Source organism: Sinocyclocheilus rhinocerous, unplaced genomic scaffold (assembly GCF_001515625.1).
Source record: "Sinocyclocheilus rhinocerous isolate Xijiao unplaced genomic scaffold, SAMN03320098_v1.1 scaffold1238, whole genome shotgun sequence".
In the NCBI taxonomy this organism is placed as follows: domain Eukaryota; kingdom Metazoa; phylum Chordata; class Actinopteri; order Cypriniformes; family Cyprinidae; genus Sinocyclocheilus; species Sinocyclocheilus rhinocerous.
In genome coordinates, this window is record NW_015662954.1 from 218,780 (window position 1) to 236,418 (window position 17,639).

Below are 17,639 nucleotides of genomic sequence, written 5' to 3' on the forward strand. Positions count from 1 at the left end.
TGATATATAGGCCTATATATATATATATATATATATATATATATATATTTAAATACATCCTCTGCTCAGTACCAGTAACAGGGTTGATACTGGTATTTATTCTCTTGTCTCTGTTTACAGATGGCAAAAGCAGATCAACGCTTTGGGCAAAGAGATGGATCTGATCAGAACTTTGATTACATGTTCAAACTCCTGATTATTGGCAACAGCAGTGTAGGAAAGACCAGCTTTTTATTCAGATATGCAGATGACTCTTTTAGCAACTCTTTCGTCAGCACGGTCGGCATCGACTTTAAGGTGAAGACGGTTTACAGGAACGACAAGAGAGTGAAGCTCCAGATATGGGTGAGTGCTGGAGCAGGCATATTGGTGTAATTAAATGCATAATAATGTCATATGTGAATGAAAATGAGGTTATTTTTAGCCCCAGATTGTTTGTTGTTCTAATGTGATTGGCTGGCATCATTAAACTCGAACCGCATCCGGCTGTATTATGTAAAGTGCGCATCCTCTACATTCCGCAATCACCTTCCACCAGGCTGTGAATGAGAGCCATCTTTTTCTGGAGGAAAAGAAAGCAAGCGCCTTCTTTTTTTTTCCCCCACATGCATCATCGATGCTGGTTGTCATGGAAGCAGCACTCCATACTGCTCCCTGGCAGAGAGAGATCCTCATAGCCAATTAAAGCGGCCCCTGAGGGTAAGAAGGGGTGGGAAGAGAGTTTGAAAGCACATGAAAGCACTGGGTGACAAGTATGACACAGCCACAGTTTGTGATAATGCATAATCTGGGTGTATTGATCGTGAGGTGTTAAAAATAGGCTCTCATTCAAAACAGCTGCAGGGAAACTGGCGCCAAGTGGAACAAAACAAAATGAGCTTAAATAAAGATGGGCCTAAAATAGAGAAATTACAACGTTTCACCAAACCATTCATTTAGTTTGTCCTCCTCATGTTTGGTTATCAGTTGCATTCATGGAGCATTGAAGGTCATGATATTACACTGTTATAAATAACAATGCCACCAAGGTGTGAATTGCATCTTTGATTTTCCGGGAATGGAAAAGTCATGAGATTAAAATAAATAAAATGTATAATTTGATTTTAAAAAAAATGAATTAAAATGAATGTATCTGTGATAAGTATATATTAGTTATTTTTTAAGTTTTTGATAAGTAAAAAAAAATATTTTTACATTTTTAATTAATTAATAAAAAGTATATCAAATGTAGAAAAGTATTTTTGTAGTTTAATGGATTACAATGAATAAAATTAATAAATATGGAAAAACAGAGAAATTATAACTTCGGAATTAACTATTTTTTTCCAGCTGATAGATGATTAAAACATTGACAGCCAATCAGAATTCACCTGACTTTAAAGAGCTTGGGCAATAAATGTGCTAGACAATAAATCTGCAGCGCACAATAATAATAAACGGAATGTTATTGACTGTAGATGTGGGTGCTAATATTATTGTTATTGTTATCTTTACAGTTCTCGTTCTTTGTGTGAATGGCCTTAAAGGAATAGTTCACTCAAAAATTGAAATGACCCCATGATTTACTCACCCTCAAGCTATCCTAGGTGTATATGACTTTCTTCTTTTGGACGAATACAATCGGAGTTCCATTAAAAAATGTCCTGGCTCTTCCAAGCTTTATAATGGCAGTGAATTGGTGCTGAGATTTTGAAGTCTCAAAATCAGGTATAAACTGTAATCTCTAGCTTCCGCTAACTGTCGTACTCATGTTCATGAAAGAACGGCGTTCCAGCGGATGGCGTAGCGTAGCATAAGCTCTGGTGAGAAGCGACAAACGCGGAAGCACGGAGGAGAGAGCAAAACAAAGCACTGATCACAAATTAGAAGTACAAAATGAGGATTTGAAAAGAAAATGTTGGAGGATTTTGATGTAAGATTAGAGGAGACTGATTTTCCTTTGCTGTAAACAAAACTTGGTTCTCGCGAGACTAGCATATTCTCACCAGAGCTTACGCTACACCAAACGCCACTCTCTCATGAAAGACAGTTAGTGAAAGCTAGCAATTACGGTTTAAAAAGTTTTAAATATGGATATTTTTCTTACACAAATGCATAACTTCACTTTAGGAGTCCTTTATTAACCCCCCGGAGCCATGTGGAGACTTTTTATGATGGATGGATGCACTTTTTTGGGCTTCAAAATCTTAACCCCCCCATTCACTGCCATTAAAAAGCTTGGAAGAGCCAGGACATTTTTTATATAACTCTGGTTGTATCCATCTGAAAGAAGAGAGTCATGAACAGCTAGGATGGCTTGAGGGTGAGTAAATCATGGTCATTTTCATTTCTGGCTGAACTATCCCCTTAAAGGAACACTCCACTATTTTTGAAAATAGGCTCATTTTCCAACTCCCCTAGAGTTAAACAGTTGAGTTTTACCGTTTTCGAATCCATTCAGCCGATTTTATGTGTTTTTCCTCCAAAGCATAGGATGATATTCCTTATCAATGAATCCATGATTTTCTGTGTTGTCTATAGGATACAGCAGGACAGGAACGGTATAGAACTATTACTACAGCTTACTATAGAGGAGCCATGGGCTTCATCCTCATGTACGACATCTCAAATGAAGAGTCCTTCAATGCAGTGCAGGACTGGTGAGCAGCTTTAATCCGGAATCCATAGGGTTTATCCACTGAAGTTATGTGCCATAAATGCGCTTTTGCTTTCAGGGCAACACAGATTAAGACCTATTCATGGGATAACGCTCAGGTGATATTAGTGGGGAACAAATGTGACATGGATGAAGAGAGGGTGGTGCCTTTTGAGAAGGGCAAACACTTGGCCGACCAGTTAGGTAAGTTATATGTCCAGCCTTTATCTGATTCATTGGTTTTTGATCTGATTTCTTCGGATTCGTTCTCACAGGGTTTGAGTACTTCGAAGCCAGCGCCAAGGAGAACATCAACGTCAGACAAGTATTTGAGCGCTTAGTTGACATTATCTGCGTGAAGATGTCCGAGAGAGTCGATACGGATCCATCCATGGTCACCGGTGCCAAAACCACCCGGCTAACCGATAAGCCGCCCCAGCTACCTCAGAATTGTTGCTGATTTCCATCTCAATTCATATGCCAACTTATCAGCAGCGGATCCGATGTTGTTTGATGTTCTGTTATATGGCGATTGGAACCAATCTGGGGTGCGTTTCATAGTATGATGCATCGTTAGAAAAACGTAACTAGCCAGTGACGAAATCATAGTAACGTGGTCGCACCTTCATCATTTTAACAATATAAAATTGTCGTTAATGACGCACCCAGGTAGTGGAGTAAAAAATTTTAAAATCACGTTTACACACTATTTAATTGGCGTAAAATGTACTTCTCCACAACGTAATTTTTCTACAAACGTAGCATCTGAGGATTACTTAACTATTTTGTTCCCCTCGTTTTTCTTTATTTGATGTACGATTCATCGCGTGTTTACTTTTGCAGCACACTCCAGGGTTCTCGTGTGCATTTACGTACATGCGCACTCTTCGAAAATGCATACAAAATAATGTATGTACATTAAGACAACATGCTAACAAGAATCTATGCTTCTAACCACAGGAAGAGAGAGCTGTAGCTCCAACCACACAAGTTTTCGATGCTGTTTGCGAATATTCGTTGGAACTATGGTTTCGGGAAACACCGAATCATTGAATTACGTTGATAACGACTGAACTTGCGACCATAGTTGGCTAACAATGCTTCGGGAAACGCACCCTTGTTCGTTTGTAGCTGTCAAACATGTGAAGTAGTTCAGTAATAATAGTACACTTCTAACTTAATCAGTCCATAGGAAACTCAAAGCAGGGACTAGAGCAAAGCACAAAAACTACTACTTGGCTCTCAGAACTTGTGTTCACTGCCGAAACTAGATTTAAAACACAATCTGTTGTGGCACAATCTTGCTAATCTTATGAATTATATATTGAGTGTAGTATATGAGTACTTTTAAGGGATAGTTCACCCAAAAGTAAAAATTCTGTCATCATTTACCTCATCCTCAAGTTGTACCAAACCTGAATGATTTTCTTTCTCCTGTTAAACACAAAAGAGGATATTTTGGAGAATGTTGTTAACCAAACAGTTGACGGTAGCCATTGAATTTTATAGTATGGGGAAAAAAAATACTATGCAAGTGAATGGCTACCAGCAGCTGTTTGGATCATACAGATTTGGAACAACATGTGGATGAGTAAATGAGTGAACTATCCCATTAGTGAAGGTAAAATGGTGGATATTTTGTTAAAAGGCACAAAGATAAACTCAGACTTTTGCAAAATGGCCATTATGCAGTTTTCAGGGTGGTGTCGATGCTCTGATTTGATTGGATCAGAAGCAGATGCACATTGTATGTTGGACTCCATCTCTTAACTGCTGGCACAGTATGTGTTTTGAGAATATGAGCACTTGCTTAAGCGATCTTTATGTTAAGAGAGAAAAAATGTGACGTTTAGTAAATTCATGATTAAGTACGCTAAATAAAATTCATGTCTTACACAAAAATATAATATTGAATTCATGTTAAACTTAGTAGCCTATTGTCAGAAACCACATGTAACAGTTGTGTGTAATAATAGACCGAACACAATCAGCACATTTCATAGTCAGGTGACGTTCGAAAGATATTATTCTTCGCTCAAATCCTCAAGCGGAACGTCAAGATATATTGTGAACTCGTGCCAGGATGTCTTCATATTTCAGAAACTTGTAGCAAATCCTTGTGGGTTCGTGTATGTATAATCTACTTTGGATTTTTATCAAGTGACGTATGAGTGTTTTATGTAACTATAGTCGAAATTATTTTAAATGAGGTATTTTTAATTCCGATGTTATAGGCTACTTTTTGTTTTCCTGAGTAGATATTTATTTTTATGCTGCTGGAATATATAGGCTAGTTGTACCTTTGCTGTCAGTGTATTTTGATTTGTAGACAATTTGCACTAGGGCATACAGTGATTGTACAGTTGTGAATGTTACTTTTAGATGCAATTTGTAACAATAAAAGCACAAATCACATGTAATAATGCTAATATTTACATGCCACGTCTGTCATTGTATGTATGCTTTGCTGATGGGCAGTCGCCTATAATAAGGATATATACTAACCTATATTTGTGACCCTGCACCACAAAACCAGTCATATGGGTCAATTTTTTGAAATTGAGATTTATGCATCATCTGAATAAATAAGCTTTCCATTAGTGTATGGTTTGTTAGGACAGGACAATATTTGGCCGAGATACAACTATTTGAAAATCTGGAATCTGAGGGTGCAAAAAAATCAAAATATTGAGAAAATCGCCTTTAAAGTTGTCCAAATTAAGTCCTTAGCAACGCATATTACTAATCCAAAATTTAATTTTGATATGTTTACAGTAGGAAATTTACAAAATATCTTCATGGAACATGATCTTTACTTAATATCCTAATTATTAAAAGAAAAATTTATAATTTTGACCCATACAATGTATTGCTGGCTATTGCTACAAATATACCTGTGCTACTTATGACTGGTTTTGTGCTCCAGGGTCACATATACAGTATACTATATGAAATGAAAACTTTCAAAACTCAAAATTCACCAAAATAAAGAGCTTTAATTACAGTAGCCTATTCTTATTCTTCGTTTAAAAAAAAATCAGATTCTTACTTGTATATTTGCACGTGAAGTAAATATTATCTCATTTATATCACCAAAATTCACCAAAATAAAGAGCTTTAATTAGGCTACAGTATTCTTATTCTTCATTAAAAAAAATCAAAATCTTACTTCATGGTCTTGCAGCATATTAGTATTTTTTTAATTACCCTTTGTTTTTAGATTTTCACTTTTAATTTTAGTTTAAGTTGAATTAATATTTGTACATGCTTTTTTCTTTTTTATTAGCTTTTTAAAAATATTTCTATATAGCTTTATTGTTATTTCAGTTTATTGATTTTAGGCTAATAGGCCTACCTCATATTAAGGTTTTTAATTTTAATAGGCCTACCTCAACTTAAAGCAGCACTATGTAACTTTTTCTTTGTTCAAAATTTGCAAAATGTATATAATGAGCGAGTACATCATCTTCATCTTCCAAACCGCGTTTTTGTCTTATTCCGAATCACTACGGTACACTTATAATAAGTACTTATATTTGGACTATTGTAGCCTGGTCGGGTCGTCACCGCTGCGGAGTAACACATACCTGCGTGAATCGCCATAGACATAAACTTAGAGAAGTAGCTCCGGTTGGAATGTTCTTTCGCGGGATGTGTGCAGTTCTGTTTATTAACCGCTAGAGCGCCAAAAGTTACATAGTGCTGCTTTAAGGTTTTTACTTATTTTAATTACTTCAGCTTAATTCGTTTTTCATGTAATATTTATATATATATATTTGTGTTATTTTAGGTTTATTTCAATTACCGAAAACAATTTCTAATACTGTAGGTTTTGTTTTAGTTTAACAACACGTCTGAAGGATTATATGAGAACCAGATAAACCTGTTCCTAAATTCAACGCTTATCTTTCATTTGTGGCAGCGCCGAATGGCTCGACCAATCAGATTAGTTCTTGTTTTTTTATGCCATGGTTTATCAGCCAATGAGATTTCAGTGTATTAGGTGTGCGCATCAAGAGCGTCGGTGTAACATCCGTAATCCCAACACCAACAGAAATATTGGTATGTACTTACGGTAATTGTCTTGATTACTTAATCGTTTGATTATCAAAACGCTTTTTACTGTTGTCTTGTTGCAGTTCCTGATAGAGATTAGTAGCTACTGGAGTTTTAATACACCAAAGGAAGTTACCTTAAATGTATTGGTGACAGGTGTCAGTCACGTTAAATCTACTGTACCTCTGTGTTTGGACACTGTCTAATAGGTTTGGGTTGTTATACGCAGAGTGTTTGAGTCAAAATGCCCCAGACGAATAAGGCCAGAACTTCCGGTGGATCTGCCGGTGAAGTGTCCGGTCCAGAGTGCGGAGAGCCTCCACCGGCTCGAGCCGGAGAAGCGGATCAGAGTGACCCTGTAATAGTCAAATCACCAAGCGACCCCAAAAAATACAGGTAACCTGAGACATGTTATGGTTTGTAATAATAACAACAACAACAAAAATAATTATAATGTATACATTTTATAATATATTTTTGGTAAATGGATTTAATAATATTATAATAGAAATTAATAGTAACGCTTATCATATTAATGTTATATATTACTTGATATTAATAATTGAGAATATTAAATTTATTATTATTTTTAACGTATTATCATTATCATTATTACAGTAAGTAATGTAAGTATTACATCTAAATATTAAAGTCATATTGTATGAACTATATTTTGGAAAGTAAATAATTATTTTGAGATTCGTTTTTATCTTGTTTATATCGAATAATATTATCTAATGTATAATTGAAATTAAAATGCTAAATATTAGAATATAAATATGAATAAATAATAATTTCAATCATTTGATAAAGTAAATTAGTATTTTGTTTTTATTTAGTTTATATTTAGTTATATTATCAAATGTAGATGTAAAAATAGAATTACAAAATTGTTATTAATAATATAAAATATTTTAATATGTACTGTAAAGTAAGTTATTTATTTTATTTGTTTTTAATTATATTATCAGATGTATTTTATAAAATAAATGTATACATTTTAATAAAAATTTTAATGTTTTTATTTTGGTAATTTATATTTAAGTTTCATGTATTTTATTTATATTTATTATATGAATCAAATATATATTTAATAACAAAATTAAAATAAATGTTTTAATGTTAAAATAAATTGTTGTAATTTTTATTATTATTATTATTATTAAATGCCTATTTTAATGTATTTTATTAGTATTATTTTTTGTTTTTAAATTATTTTAATTATATTATCAAATGTATATTTGAAAATAAAATCATACATTTATTTAAATGTATTTATTAATTAAACCGTTGTTTATTTTTATTATTATTATTTAATAATAACAATAATAATAATAATGATACATATTTATTTTTTGATGCTATTTATTTTCTGAAAATAAATAATTCCACCTGTTTCAGGTACATAGAGCTGAGCAATGGACTCAAAGCACTGCTCATATCAGACCTCACCCAGTCAGAGAGTAACAGAGAGCCAGTTGCCAAAGAGGAGGAAGACTCCGGTGAGGAAGAGGATGGTGACAGTGAGAGCACTAATGAAGACAGCAACTGTGTGAATAAATGCAGTGAAGGGGTGAAGAAGAATTGCCGTTCAGAGAAACAGGTGACTGTCAGTTCTTTACAGTTATCTTAATTTTTGTAGATATATCATATAAAATGTCTTATATCATATCTCAGTCCGCAGCTGCGCTCTGTATCAGCGTGGGAAGCTTCAGTGACCCTGCCGATCTACCTGGTCTCGCCCATTTCCTCGAGCACAGTGCGTTCCTTGATGTTCATTTCATTCTTACCTTTTTATTTTCTTTTTATTCACATGAACATTTTTTCTCTTTGTCCCAGTGGTCTTTATGGGCAGCGAGAAGTACCCGGCCGAAAATGGCTTCGATGCTTTCCTGAAAAAACATGGAGGAAGTGACAACGCTTCCACAGACTGTGAGCGGACCATCTTCAAGTTTGATGTTCAAAGAAAGTACCTCAGAGAAGCACTGGATCGGTGAGCAAAAATACTCGGTAATCAAACACGTTTTTTATTTTAGGGTGAACTGTGCCTTTAATAATCAGCATTTGCTGTGTTTGTCCACAGGTGGGTGCAGTTTTTCATTGGTCCCCTGATGATTCCTGATGCAGTTGACAGGGAGGTGGAGGCCGTAGACAGCGGTCAGTAAACTGCTGGAAATGTACTCACCCTCAGGCCATCCAAAATGTAAAAGAGTTTATTTCTTCATCTGAACAAATTTGGAGAAATTTAGCATTATTGTGACGTTTTTATCAGCTGTTTGGACTCTCATTCTGACGGCACCCATTCACTGCAATTGGTGAGCAAGATGTAATGCTAATTTTCTCCAAATCTGTTCGGATGAGGAAACAAACTCATCTACATCTTGGATGGCCTGAGCGTGAGTACATTTGAATTTCTGGGTGAACTATTTTTTTAAATAATGAAATGTAATTTAGCTAAATTGTCTAAACCTGTTAACAGAGTACCAGATGGCCCAGCCATTAGACTCTAATCGCAAAGAGATGCTGTTTGGAGGTCTAGCAAAAGCTGGTCACCCGATGAGCAAGTTCTTCTGGGGTCAGTGCGTGCTACTCACACATACATAACGTCCGGAGATGTCAGACATGAGAATGATTGTTATGATGTTTGTTTTTCTCTGTGTGTTTCATCAGGAAATGCTCAGACACTGAAAAACGAACCCAGAGAGAAGAATATCGACACTTATGAGCGTCTGAGAGAGTTCTGGAGGAGGTATTACTCTGCTCATTATATGACGCTCGCAGTGCAGTCCAAAGGTAATGAGAATAAAGGATTTATCTGAGAATTCATGTACAGTACGAATCTCAGATTTACGTTTGAGCGTCTAATTTTGGACACTATATCCTGATAGAGACACTTGATAACCTGGAAGAATGGGTGCGAGCGATCTGCATTAAGATCCCAAACAAGTACGTATGTTAAACAGTCATATTTCTTCTTATTTCTATATTGACCAGGGTTTATTTTCATGTCATTTCTTTTCGGTTCTTTTCACAGTGGCCAGCCACGGGCAGATTTTTCAGACCTTCAGGATCCATTTGATACTCCAGATTTCAACAAGCTTTACAGAGGTAGCATTGGATTTTCTGTTTTATAGATTAGGTCAGTTTAAAAGCCTTTTTGATCTTTCATTTAATGTAAATGATCATTTTCATTTTTTAAATTTAATATTTAATGCATAATATATAAACTAATATTTAAATAACATTATAAAAATATAATAAAATCTAATCAAGTTATGTATATATAATATTTAATTTAGGGGTTTTTATATTTAATTTCGTTTTTTTATTTAATTTAATTATTTACTTAATTATTCATATAAATCTATACTGACATTTCATAAAATAATAATAATAATACTTAATAAAATATATTTATTGTTTATTTTATTTATATTTACTCTCACATGTATATTTGAAAATAAAAGTATACAATTTGTAAATTGTCGTTGTTTATAATAATGATAATAATAAAAACATATTGTAATACATTTTATAAAACAAATTTTTATTGTTTTTATTTATTTTTTTGTTTTATTCATATTTAATCATCAAATGTATGTTTGAAAATAAAATGTACTTTTGTAACATATAACAAATTGTTGTTATTTTTTATTTTTTTAATTGTTATACAATTTGTAAATTGTCGTTGTTTATAATAATGATAATAATAAAAACATATTGTAATACATTTTATAAAACAAATTTTTATTGTTTTTATTTATTTTTTTGTTTTATTAATATTTAATCATCAAATGTATGTTTGAAAATAAAATGTACTTTTGTAACATATAACAAATTGTTGTTATTTTTTATTTTTTTAATTGTAATGATAATACAAAGTAAAGCAATATTAATCTTTTTTTTTAATATTTACAATTAAATAATAATAAATAATTTTAATTTAATTTATGTGCAACTTAATAATAAATATTTGTTTTTTATATTTTATTTCTTTTAATTAAATGTAAATATTAAAATTAAACCAAAATAATTCATTTATTTCATCACTTACATATCCGCATTGAACAATTGAACATCATACTGATTTCATTCTAAATGTCTTTATTTAAATGATTCAGTGCCTCTCAAATCTCAGTCTACTCATGTGTTTTATGAATTTAAATGGGTGTTTGGAAGCTTAACTTCATGTGGCATTTACAGTGGTGCCTGTGCGAAAGATTCATGCGCTGACCATCAGCTGGGCTCTTCCACCTCAGGACAAACATTACAGGTCAGTAACACATCCGGACAGCTGTCAAAATCGTCTTACCCTGCCGCGGCCAAGATGCTTCAAAGCCAGGACAGCACGGTGTAATAGTACAAGTTTGCATTGTGCTAATGGCATTAAAGTATGACTGTTTGTTTGTACGGTGGGTCGTAGAGTGAAACCCCTGCATTACATTTCCTGGCTGATTGGTCATGAAGGAGCTGGAAGTGTACTGTCTTTACTCAGAAAGAAGTGAGTTTGGCTTTCTTTTCATATTTGAATAATTAAACTGGTCACTAATGAATCAGTTTGCAATGCATCAAATGAATCAATGCTCTGCATGTGAAGGTGCTGGGCTCTGGCTCTGTTTGGAGGAAACAGTGAGTCGGGTTTCGATCAGAACACCACCTACTCCATCTTCAGCGTTTCAATCACCTTGAGTGACGAGGGCTTCCAGAACTTCTTCCAGGTCTGAAAAACCCATCATGTTCGCTCACTTACCATCCTTAGCTGTTTTTATGTGGTTTGAATACTTTTATTCTTCTTTAAACATTAATGATGCGATGTTTTATTGTGGTTGTAGGTCATTCATATAGTATTCCAGTATCTGAAGATGCTTCAGTCCGTCGGACCTCAACAGAGGTGGGAATCAGAAGATTGAAACCTTGCTTTTTTTAAACATTAGAAACCTACAGCTTGATGCTGGAGGACAACGATTAGAGTTTATCTATATATTTTAAAGAACATTATACAGTGGTAAAAAAAATGGTTCTCAAGAAGAAAATAACCTCTGAAGATAATAAAACATTTTTATGTAACATAATTTGATTTAGATTTATAATAACATTAAACTATAATAATATATTGAATTGAATTGAATTATTAAAATTTAACAGAATTTAATTTATCACTTTATTGAATTTATGTGTCCTTAATCTCAAAGATTAAAAATCATCTAAAAAAAATGATAAAGAATGAAGAATCGGTATAGAGATGCACTGGCATTAAAATTTTGGCTGATGTAGATCTAGAGCTGATTTTATAGCCAATTTTAAAATTCTATATTATTAAAACACTAAAAACTAAATTTAGTCATTGTACTTAAATAATATACTTAATTAAATTAAACCTAAATTAATTTTAAATGCTACAAAAAATTAGGAAGGAAGGAATAGATAAATAATTTTAAAAAATGTAAATATTAAAATGATAGTTATTGAATCAATTAATTTTATGTGTGTTTGTGTTTTACTTAATTATTCATATAAGTAATCAATCTATACTGACATTTAACATGATAATAATAATAATACTTTATAAAATATATTATTGTTCATATGTACTTTATAAATGATTAATTATTAAAATTTATAGTAATTTACATTATTCTAAAAGGTATTAAAATATGTAAAACTATGAAAATGACAAATTATATTTTTATATTATATATATATATATAAATGGAAAATTGTATAAAGTAATCATTTATTTTTATTTTTTTTTATACTTACTCTCTTATGTATATTTGAAAATAAAAGTATAAAATGTGTAAATTGTTGTTTATAATAATAATAAAATATTGGAATAATATATATATAATAAAACAATATTGGAATACATTTTAGAAAGTAAATCTTTATTATGTTTATTTAGTTTATATTTGTTTTATTAATATTATCACATTAATTTCAAAATAAAATTTACATTTGTAACATTTATAACAAATTGTTATTTTTTAATTTTTTTAATAATGATAATACAAGGAAGATCAATATTAATCTTTTTAATATTTAAAATTAAATAATAATAATAATAATAATATTAAAAAATGAAACAGGATAGTTATTGAATCACTTAGGTTTCATTTTGTGTGCTCACAAAATATTGAACAACGCACTGATTTCATACCGATAATCAATTATTCATATTCATTACCTCTAAGTCTACTCGTGTCAGTGAGTTTATATGGCATTTGAAAACTTTCATAGCAAATATGCCATTTGCAGAAGCCAGAAACTAAGACACTGATCTGAAGAACCTATATTGTGTTACCTCCAAACAACTCAAGAGCCATATTCAGTGAAGAATGGTTCTCGAGAAGAAAAGAATCTCTCTCTTTTTAAATATCCTTGAATCCTGTTGGTTTTATTAAATACAAAAACAAAAAACTCAACACTCTCTTGGTTATGGCTTTTCTCAGGATCTATGAAGAAATCCAGAAGATTGAAGCCAATGAGTTTCACTATCAGGAGCAGGTGACGTGAAATCATCTCAAATCATTTACTGTGTAGACCAGATGCAGGACATCATCTCTCATATTTATATTTTTTATACCAGATGGAACCAATTGAGTTTGTGGCGAACATTTGTGAAAACATGCAACTTTTCCCAAAAGAGGACTTCCTGCGTGGAGACCAGCTGATGTTTGAATACAACCCAGAGGCATGTTATTATCTATTGCACTGAGCTTTCAATGCTAAACATTTTATGCTCGTAGTTCTGATGTTGAATCTGATATATCTGTGGTTGAAGGTCATCTCAGCTCCTTTGACACTCTTGACTCCAGCAACAGCCAATATATTACTGCTGTCACCCGAGCATGATGGGCGCTGTCCTCTAAACGAGAAGTGGTTTGGGACGCAGTACAGTGTTGAAGGTAATCCACCACCACAAAGGATCTGGGAAAAGTGTGGTTTTGTTTTTAGGGATCCACCGGTGTTAAAATGATGGCAGATACTGTTAGCTGATAACCAATATTAAATACATTTATTTAAATACATTTAAATAAAGAATTACACATTTGAACAAATTTATTTACATTAATCTAAAATTAATGTTTATTATAATTATTAAATTGATATTAAAATTCTATGCAGTTCTGGTTAAAATTTTAAAAAAAAGAATAATGTGATATTCTCAGAAAATAAAAATCATCTGTAATAATGCAGAATAAAAAAATAGGAATACAGAGATGCAAGATATTATAAGATCATTTCTCAACAAATTCAATGAATAATTCTGTGGCAAAGCCTTCTGGCCGAACCCTGCCACATATAGAAGCCCGGTAATTGCGACTTTTTAGCTCACACTTTCTTCTCAAAATTCTCAGAACAAATATGAATTCTGAGATACAAACTTAGAATTGCGAGATACCAACCCAGAATTCCAAGAAAAAAGTACACATTTCGAATTCTGGGAAAAAGTCTGAATTGTGAGCTAAAAAGTTGCAATGACCTTTTTAATTTTTTTTATTCCATGGCGGAAATATTACCACATAAATTGTCTTTTTTTCCCTCCCAGTCTGGTCCTGTTTGATCTCTTTGTGAATATTCTGGCTCATAATCTGGCGGAGCCGGCATACGATGCTGATGTTGCTCAACTGGAGTATATGTTATTTCCTGGAGACCACGGCTTGTTCATCAGACTCAAAGGATTCAATCACAAACTGCCTGTGAGTTGTATAGTGACTTTGATTCTTTTTGAATCTGCCTGGAACCAATCTGATTTGTTTGAACAAACCGATTCTGCCAGTAAAACGTCTATTTTTAATCCTTTAGTTGCTTCTGAACCTGATCGTAGACCACCTGGCCAACTTTAGCACCGCTCCAAATGTGTTCAGCATGTACATTGAGCAGCTGAAGAAAACCTACTACATCATCCTCATTAAGCCAGATCGACTTGGAAGGTGGGTAACCGCAGATTTCAGACCACTGTGATCTCCGTTCGCATTATTTGATGCAGATGAAGTCTGACTTCCTGTGTTTCAGAGATGTTCGACTGCAGATCCTGGAGCACCATCGCTGGTCTGTGATGCAGAAGTATGAAGCTATCATGGCCGACCTCGGTGTGACTGATCTCATGGACTTTGTGAATCGATTCAAGGCCGAGTTATTTGTGGAAGGACTCATACAAGGGAACTTCACAAGTGCTGTGAGTCTTATTGGTGAGTTATTTCATTTTAAACATGTATTTACACTGTAATTGTTCATTTTTGTACAATTTCTGCACAAACAGGAATCCAAGGAATTTCTACAGTATTTTATAGAGTAAGTTGACTGCTTCTTCTGTTTGTTAGATATAATAGAAGTATATTGTAAATGTTTTACGTTATATAATAATGTGTGTAATATCTAAAGCGTGTTATGTTATAAGGTTACTTCTATGGAAGTACAAGAAAATAAAATAATTAATTCAGTTTAGCTCTATATTTTTTATATTATTTAAAAATATTTATTATTTAAAAATAAATTGTTAATAATGTTGAGGTAGCGTGTTACATGTAACACATGTTACATTGCCAGGTTATTTTTGGAAATATTACAAAATAAAATAATTTTTTTATTTTTTAAGTTTACTTACAAAGATACTTAATTTTATAAAATTATTTTTTTGGTAATGTTGAGGTAGAGTGTTACATGTAATACATGTTACGTTATCAAGTTGCTTTTTGGAAGATAATAAAGTACATTTAATCGTAATAAAAAAAAATAAATCAAGTTCTACTTAGAAAAAGTTATACTTACTTTTTATTTATTTATTTATTCAATTTACTTACAAGAATGTTTACTTACAATAGTTCATTTTTTATATATTATAAAAAAAAATTCTTATTGTTGTGGTAATGTGCTACATGTAATGCGTGTTATGTTATCAAGTTACTTTTTCGAAGTAAAATAACTAAATAAAATCACTTCATTTAATTACAAAAAGTTCTACTTAGAAAAAGTTAAACTTACAAAAGTACATTTTTCATATTTTATTAACAAATTGTTAATGTTTAGGTAACATTTTACATTATCAGGTTACCTTTTTAGGGAAATATAACAAAATAAAACTTTTTATTTATTCAATTTACTTGCAAGAATGCATACTTACAATAGTTATATATTATAAAATTATTTTTTGTTATTGTTGAGGTAACGTGTTACATGTAATGCATGTTACGTTATCTTGTTACTTTTTCTTAGTAAAATAAAAGAAAATTACTTTTGATTTCACAAAAAGATAAAAAAAAGTTTATATTATTCATAAGAAAAAATATGAAGCTGAAAGAAAATACAAAATATTAATGATTTTTTCACAGCAGATTCACAACAGTCCGTTAATTTAATAAATGTAAACTGTGGAGTTTTTTTATTATTAAACATTTTTAAGAATCAGATTATGGGGTGATCTGCAAAAGTTTTCCTACTTTCAAAGGGGGCATCACCAAAAAAAATCTGAGAACTACTTGTTTAATTAAGAATTCATAGTGTAATATCTTTTTCAAATAAGTATGTTTTTTCTATTCATGTAATTTATTTACTGGCAAATACAACATCCTGGTGTTTTCCAGGAAACTTCAGTATAAAGCTCCTCCAGCTGAACCTCCTGTCCTGTTCCGAGTGGTGGAGTTGCCACAGACGCACCACTTATGTAAAGTCCAGTCGCTCAATAAAGCCGACGCTAACTCCGAAGTCACAGTATACTATCAGGTAATGGTCAGTTAGCAGTCCAAATGTCTCCTGTGCTGTATTCCAGATATTCTCAAACTGTTTAATAGCTCTGTGAAAAACAAAAACCTAAATTTTGCACTTAAAGTAGTTTTTGTTTCCAGACAGGGCTGAAGAACTTGCGGGAACATACACTGATGGAGCTGCTCGTGGTGAGTTTCATCGTTGAAAGTATCTGTATTGTCCTTCTTTCTTAAAGGGTTAGTTTACCCAAAAATGAAAATTAGTCCATGTTTTACTCACCCTCAAGGCATCCTAGGTGTATATGACTTTCATCTTTCAGACGAATACAGTCGGAGTTATATTAAAGGGGTGGTTGACGGGGTTTTTTTCTAGGCTTGATTGTGTTTATGGGATGCAGTCTAACATGTATTAATCCTTTGTTTAAAAAAAAAACCCGCAATATTTGTCACAATTTACCTTTATTCCACACCGCTCTGTCCCTTCTCTGAGAAACACGCTGATCATTTCCTTCTTTTATGAAGCCCCTCCCTCAGAAATAGGCGATGGGTCTGATTGGTTAGCTAGCCCAGTGTGATTGGCTAAACCACTTCTAGTACGCGTCTAAGCGTCCCGCCCCTCACCTCAGCGGCATGTGCTCCGGTTGTATTGTAAACAACGGCATCGTTAATATCGCTTATCAGTTTGAGCCCGATTGAGAAGCAGAGGATATTATTGAAGAGGATCGTGCAGAACCTGTGCAAGCACAGCTTTTAATGGTAGGCCTATGTTTTTTGTTTGTTGTTGTCTCATACTTTTAGATACGCTGTTATTTGTAAATGCTACTGCTTATGTTAGATTTTAATATAGGGTTTTATCTTGATTAAAGCTTTAATACAGTACGGCAACTGCACACACGTCCATGTTTAACGCTTCTCATAGCTATGTGAAAATAAGTGTATAATTGTAACAATTCATTGTTGGAGCTGAGCTGAAAGAGAGAGAGAGAGATGCAGAGCGTGTGCAGAGCAGGGGGACGCGAGGAACAGGATTGTGAACCGCTGCTTTAGAACATTGATTTTGAAACTTGTGAATCCATTAGAATCGTTAGAAGACAGAATCGTGATTCATATATGAACAGATTTTTACATGCACCTCTAGTTTTCTCTTCCTCTTCTCTAAAGCAGCACAACATGGCCTCGCCCCCTTTGCTGCCTTTTCCCGAGGGCGGGGGTTTATCTGGGTTTGTGATGTCACGAACCCAGGA

At 32.9% G+C, this 17,639-nt stretch overlaps 2 protein-coding genes across 2 annotated transcripts in view; both read left to right on the forward strand.

Annotated features, from left to right (window-relative positions):
- The window catches only part of LOC107728588 (ras-related protein Rab-3B-like), a 6,949-nt gene extending 2,935 nt beyond the window's left edge, over positions 1-4,014 (forward strand). The window contains exons 2-5 of the mRNA XM_016538815.1: positions 121-345; positions 2,521-2,639; positions 2,715-2,839; positions 2,911-4,014. Of these exons, the coding sequence (XP_016394301.1) occupies positions 121-345; positions 2,521-2,639; positions 2,715-2,839; positions 2,911-3,095 (654 nt within the window). The 3' untranslated portion in view covers positions 3,096-4,014. The remainder of the gene's footprint in view (positions 1-120; positions 346-2,520; positions 2,640-2,714; positions 2,840-2,910) is intronic.
- A 2,607-nt stretch (positions 4,015-6,621) lies between these two features.
- nrd1b (nardilysin b (N-arginine dibasic convertase)) overlaps positions 6,622-17,639 on the forward strand; it is a 16,358-nt gene continuing 5,340 nt past the window's right edge. The window contains exons 1-23 of the mRNA XM_016538735.1: positions 6,622-6,697; positions 6,921-7,087; positions 8,093-8,294; positions 8,369-8,450; positions 8,531-8,684; positions 8,775-8,848; positions 9,171-9,266; positions 9,362-9,484; positions 9,580-9,637; positions 9,726-9,799; positions 10,895-10,964; positions 11,115-11,192; positions 11,289-11,409; positions 11,524-11,582; positions 13,141-13,195; positions 13,278-13,382; positions 13,473-13,627; positions 14,241-14,391; positions 14,498-14,625; positions 14,708-14,870; positions 14,955-14,986; positions 16,276-16,414; positions 16,537-16,584. Of these exons, the coding sequence (XP_016394221.1) occupies positions 6,936-7,087; positions 8,093-8,294; positions 8,369-8,450; positions 8,531-8,684; positions 8,775-8,848; positions 9,171-9,266; positions 9,362-9,484; positions 9,580-9,637; positions 9,726-9,799; positions 10,895-10,964; positions 11,115-11,192; positions 11,289-11,409; positions 11,524-11,582; positions 13,141-13,195; positions 13,278-13,382; positions 13,473-13,627; positions 14,241-14,391; positions 14,498-14,625; positions 14,708-14,870; positions 14,955-14,986; positions 16,276-16,414; positions 16,537-16,584 (2,319 nt within the window). The 5' untranslated portion in view covers positions 6,622-6,697; positions 6,921-6,935. The remainder of the gene's footprint in view (positions 6,698-6,920; positions 7,088-8,092; positions 8,295-8,368; positions 8,451-8,530; positions 8,685-8,774; positions 8,849-9,170; positions 9,267-9,361; positions 9,485-9,579; positions 9,638-9,725; positions 9,800-10,894; positions 10,965-11,114; positions 11,193-11,288; positions 11,410-11,523; positions 11,583-13,140; positions 13,196-13,277; positions 13,383-13,472; positions 13,628-14,240; positions 14,392-14,497; positions 14,626-14,707; positions 14,871-14,954; positions 14,987-16,275; positions 16,415-16,536; positions 16,585-17,639) is intronic.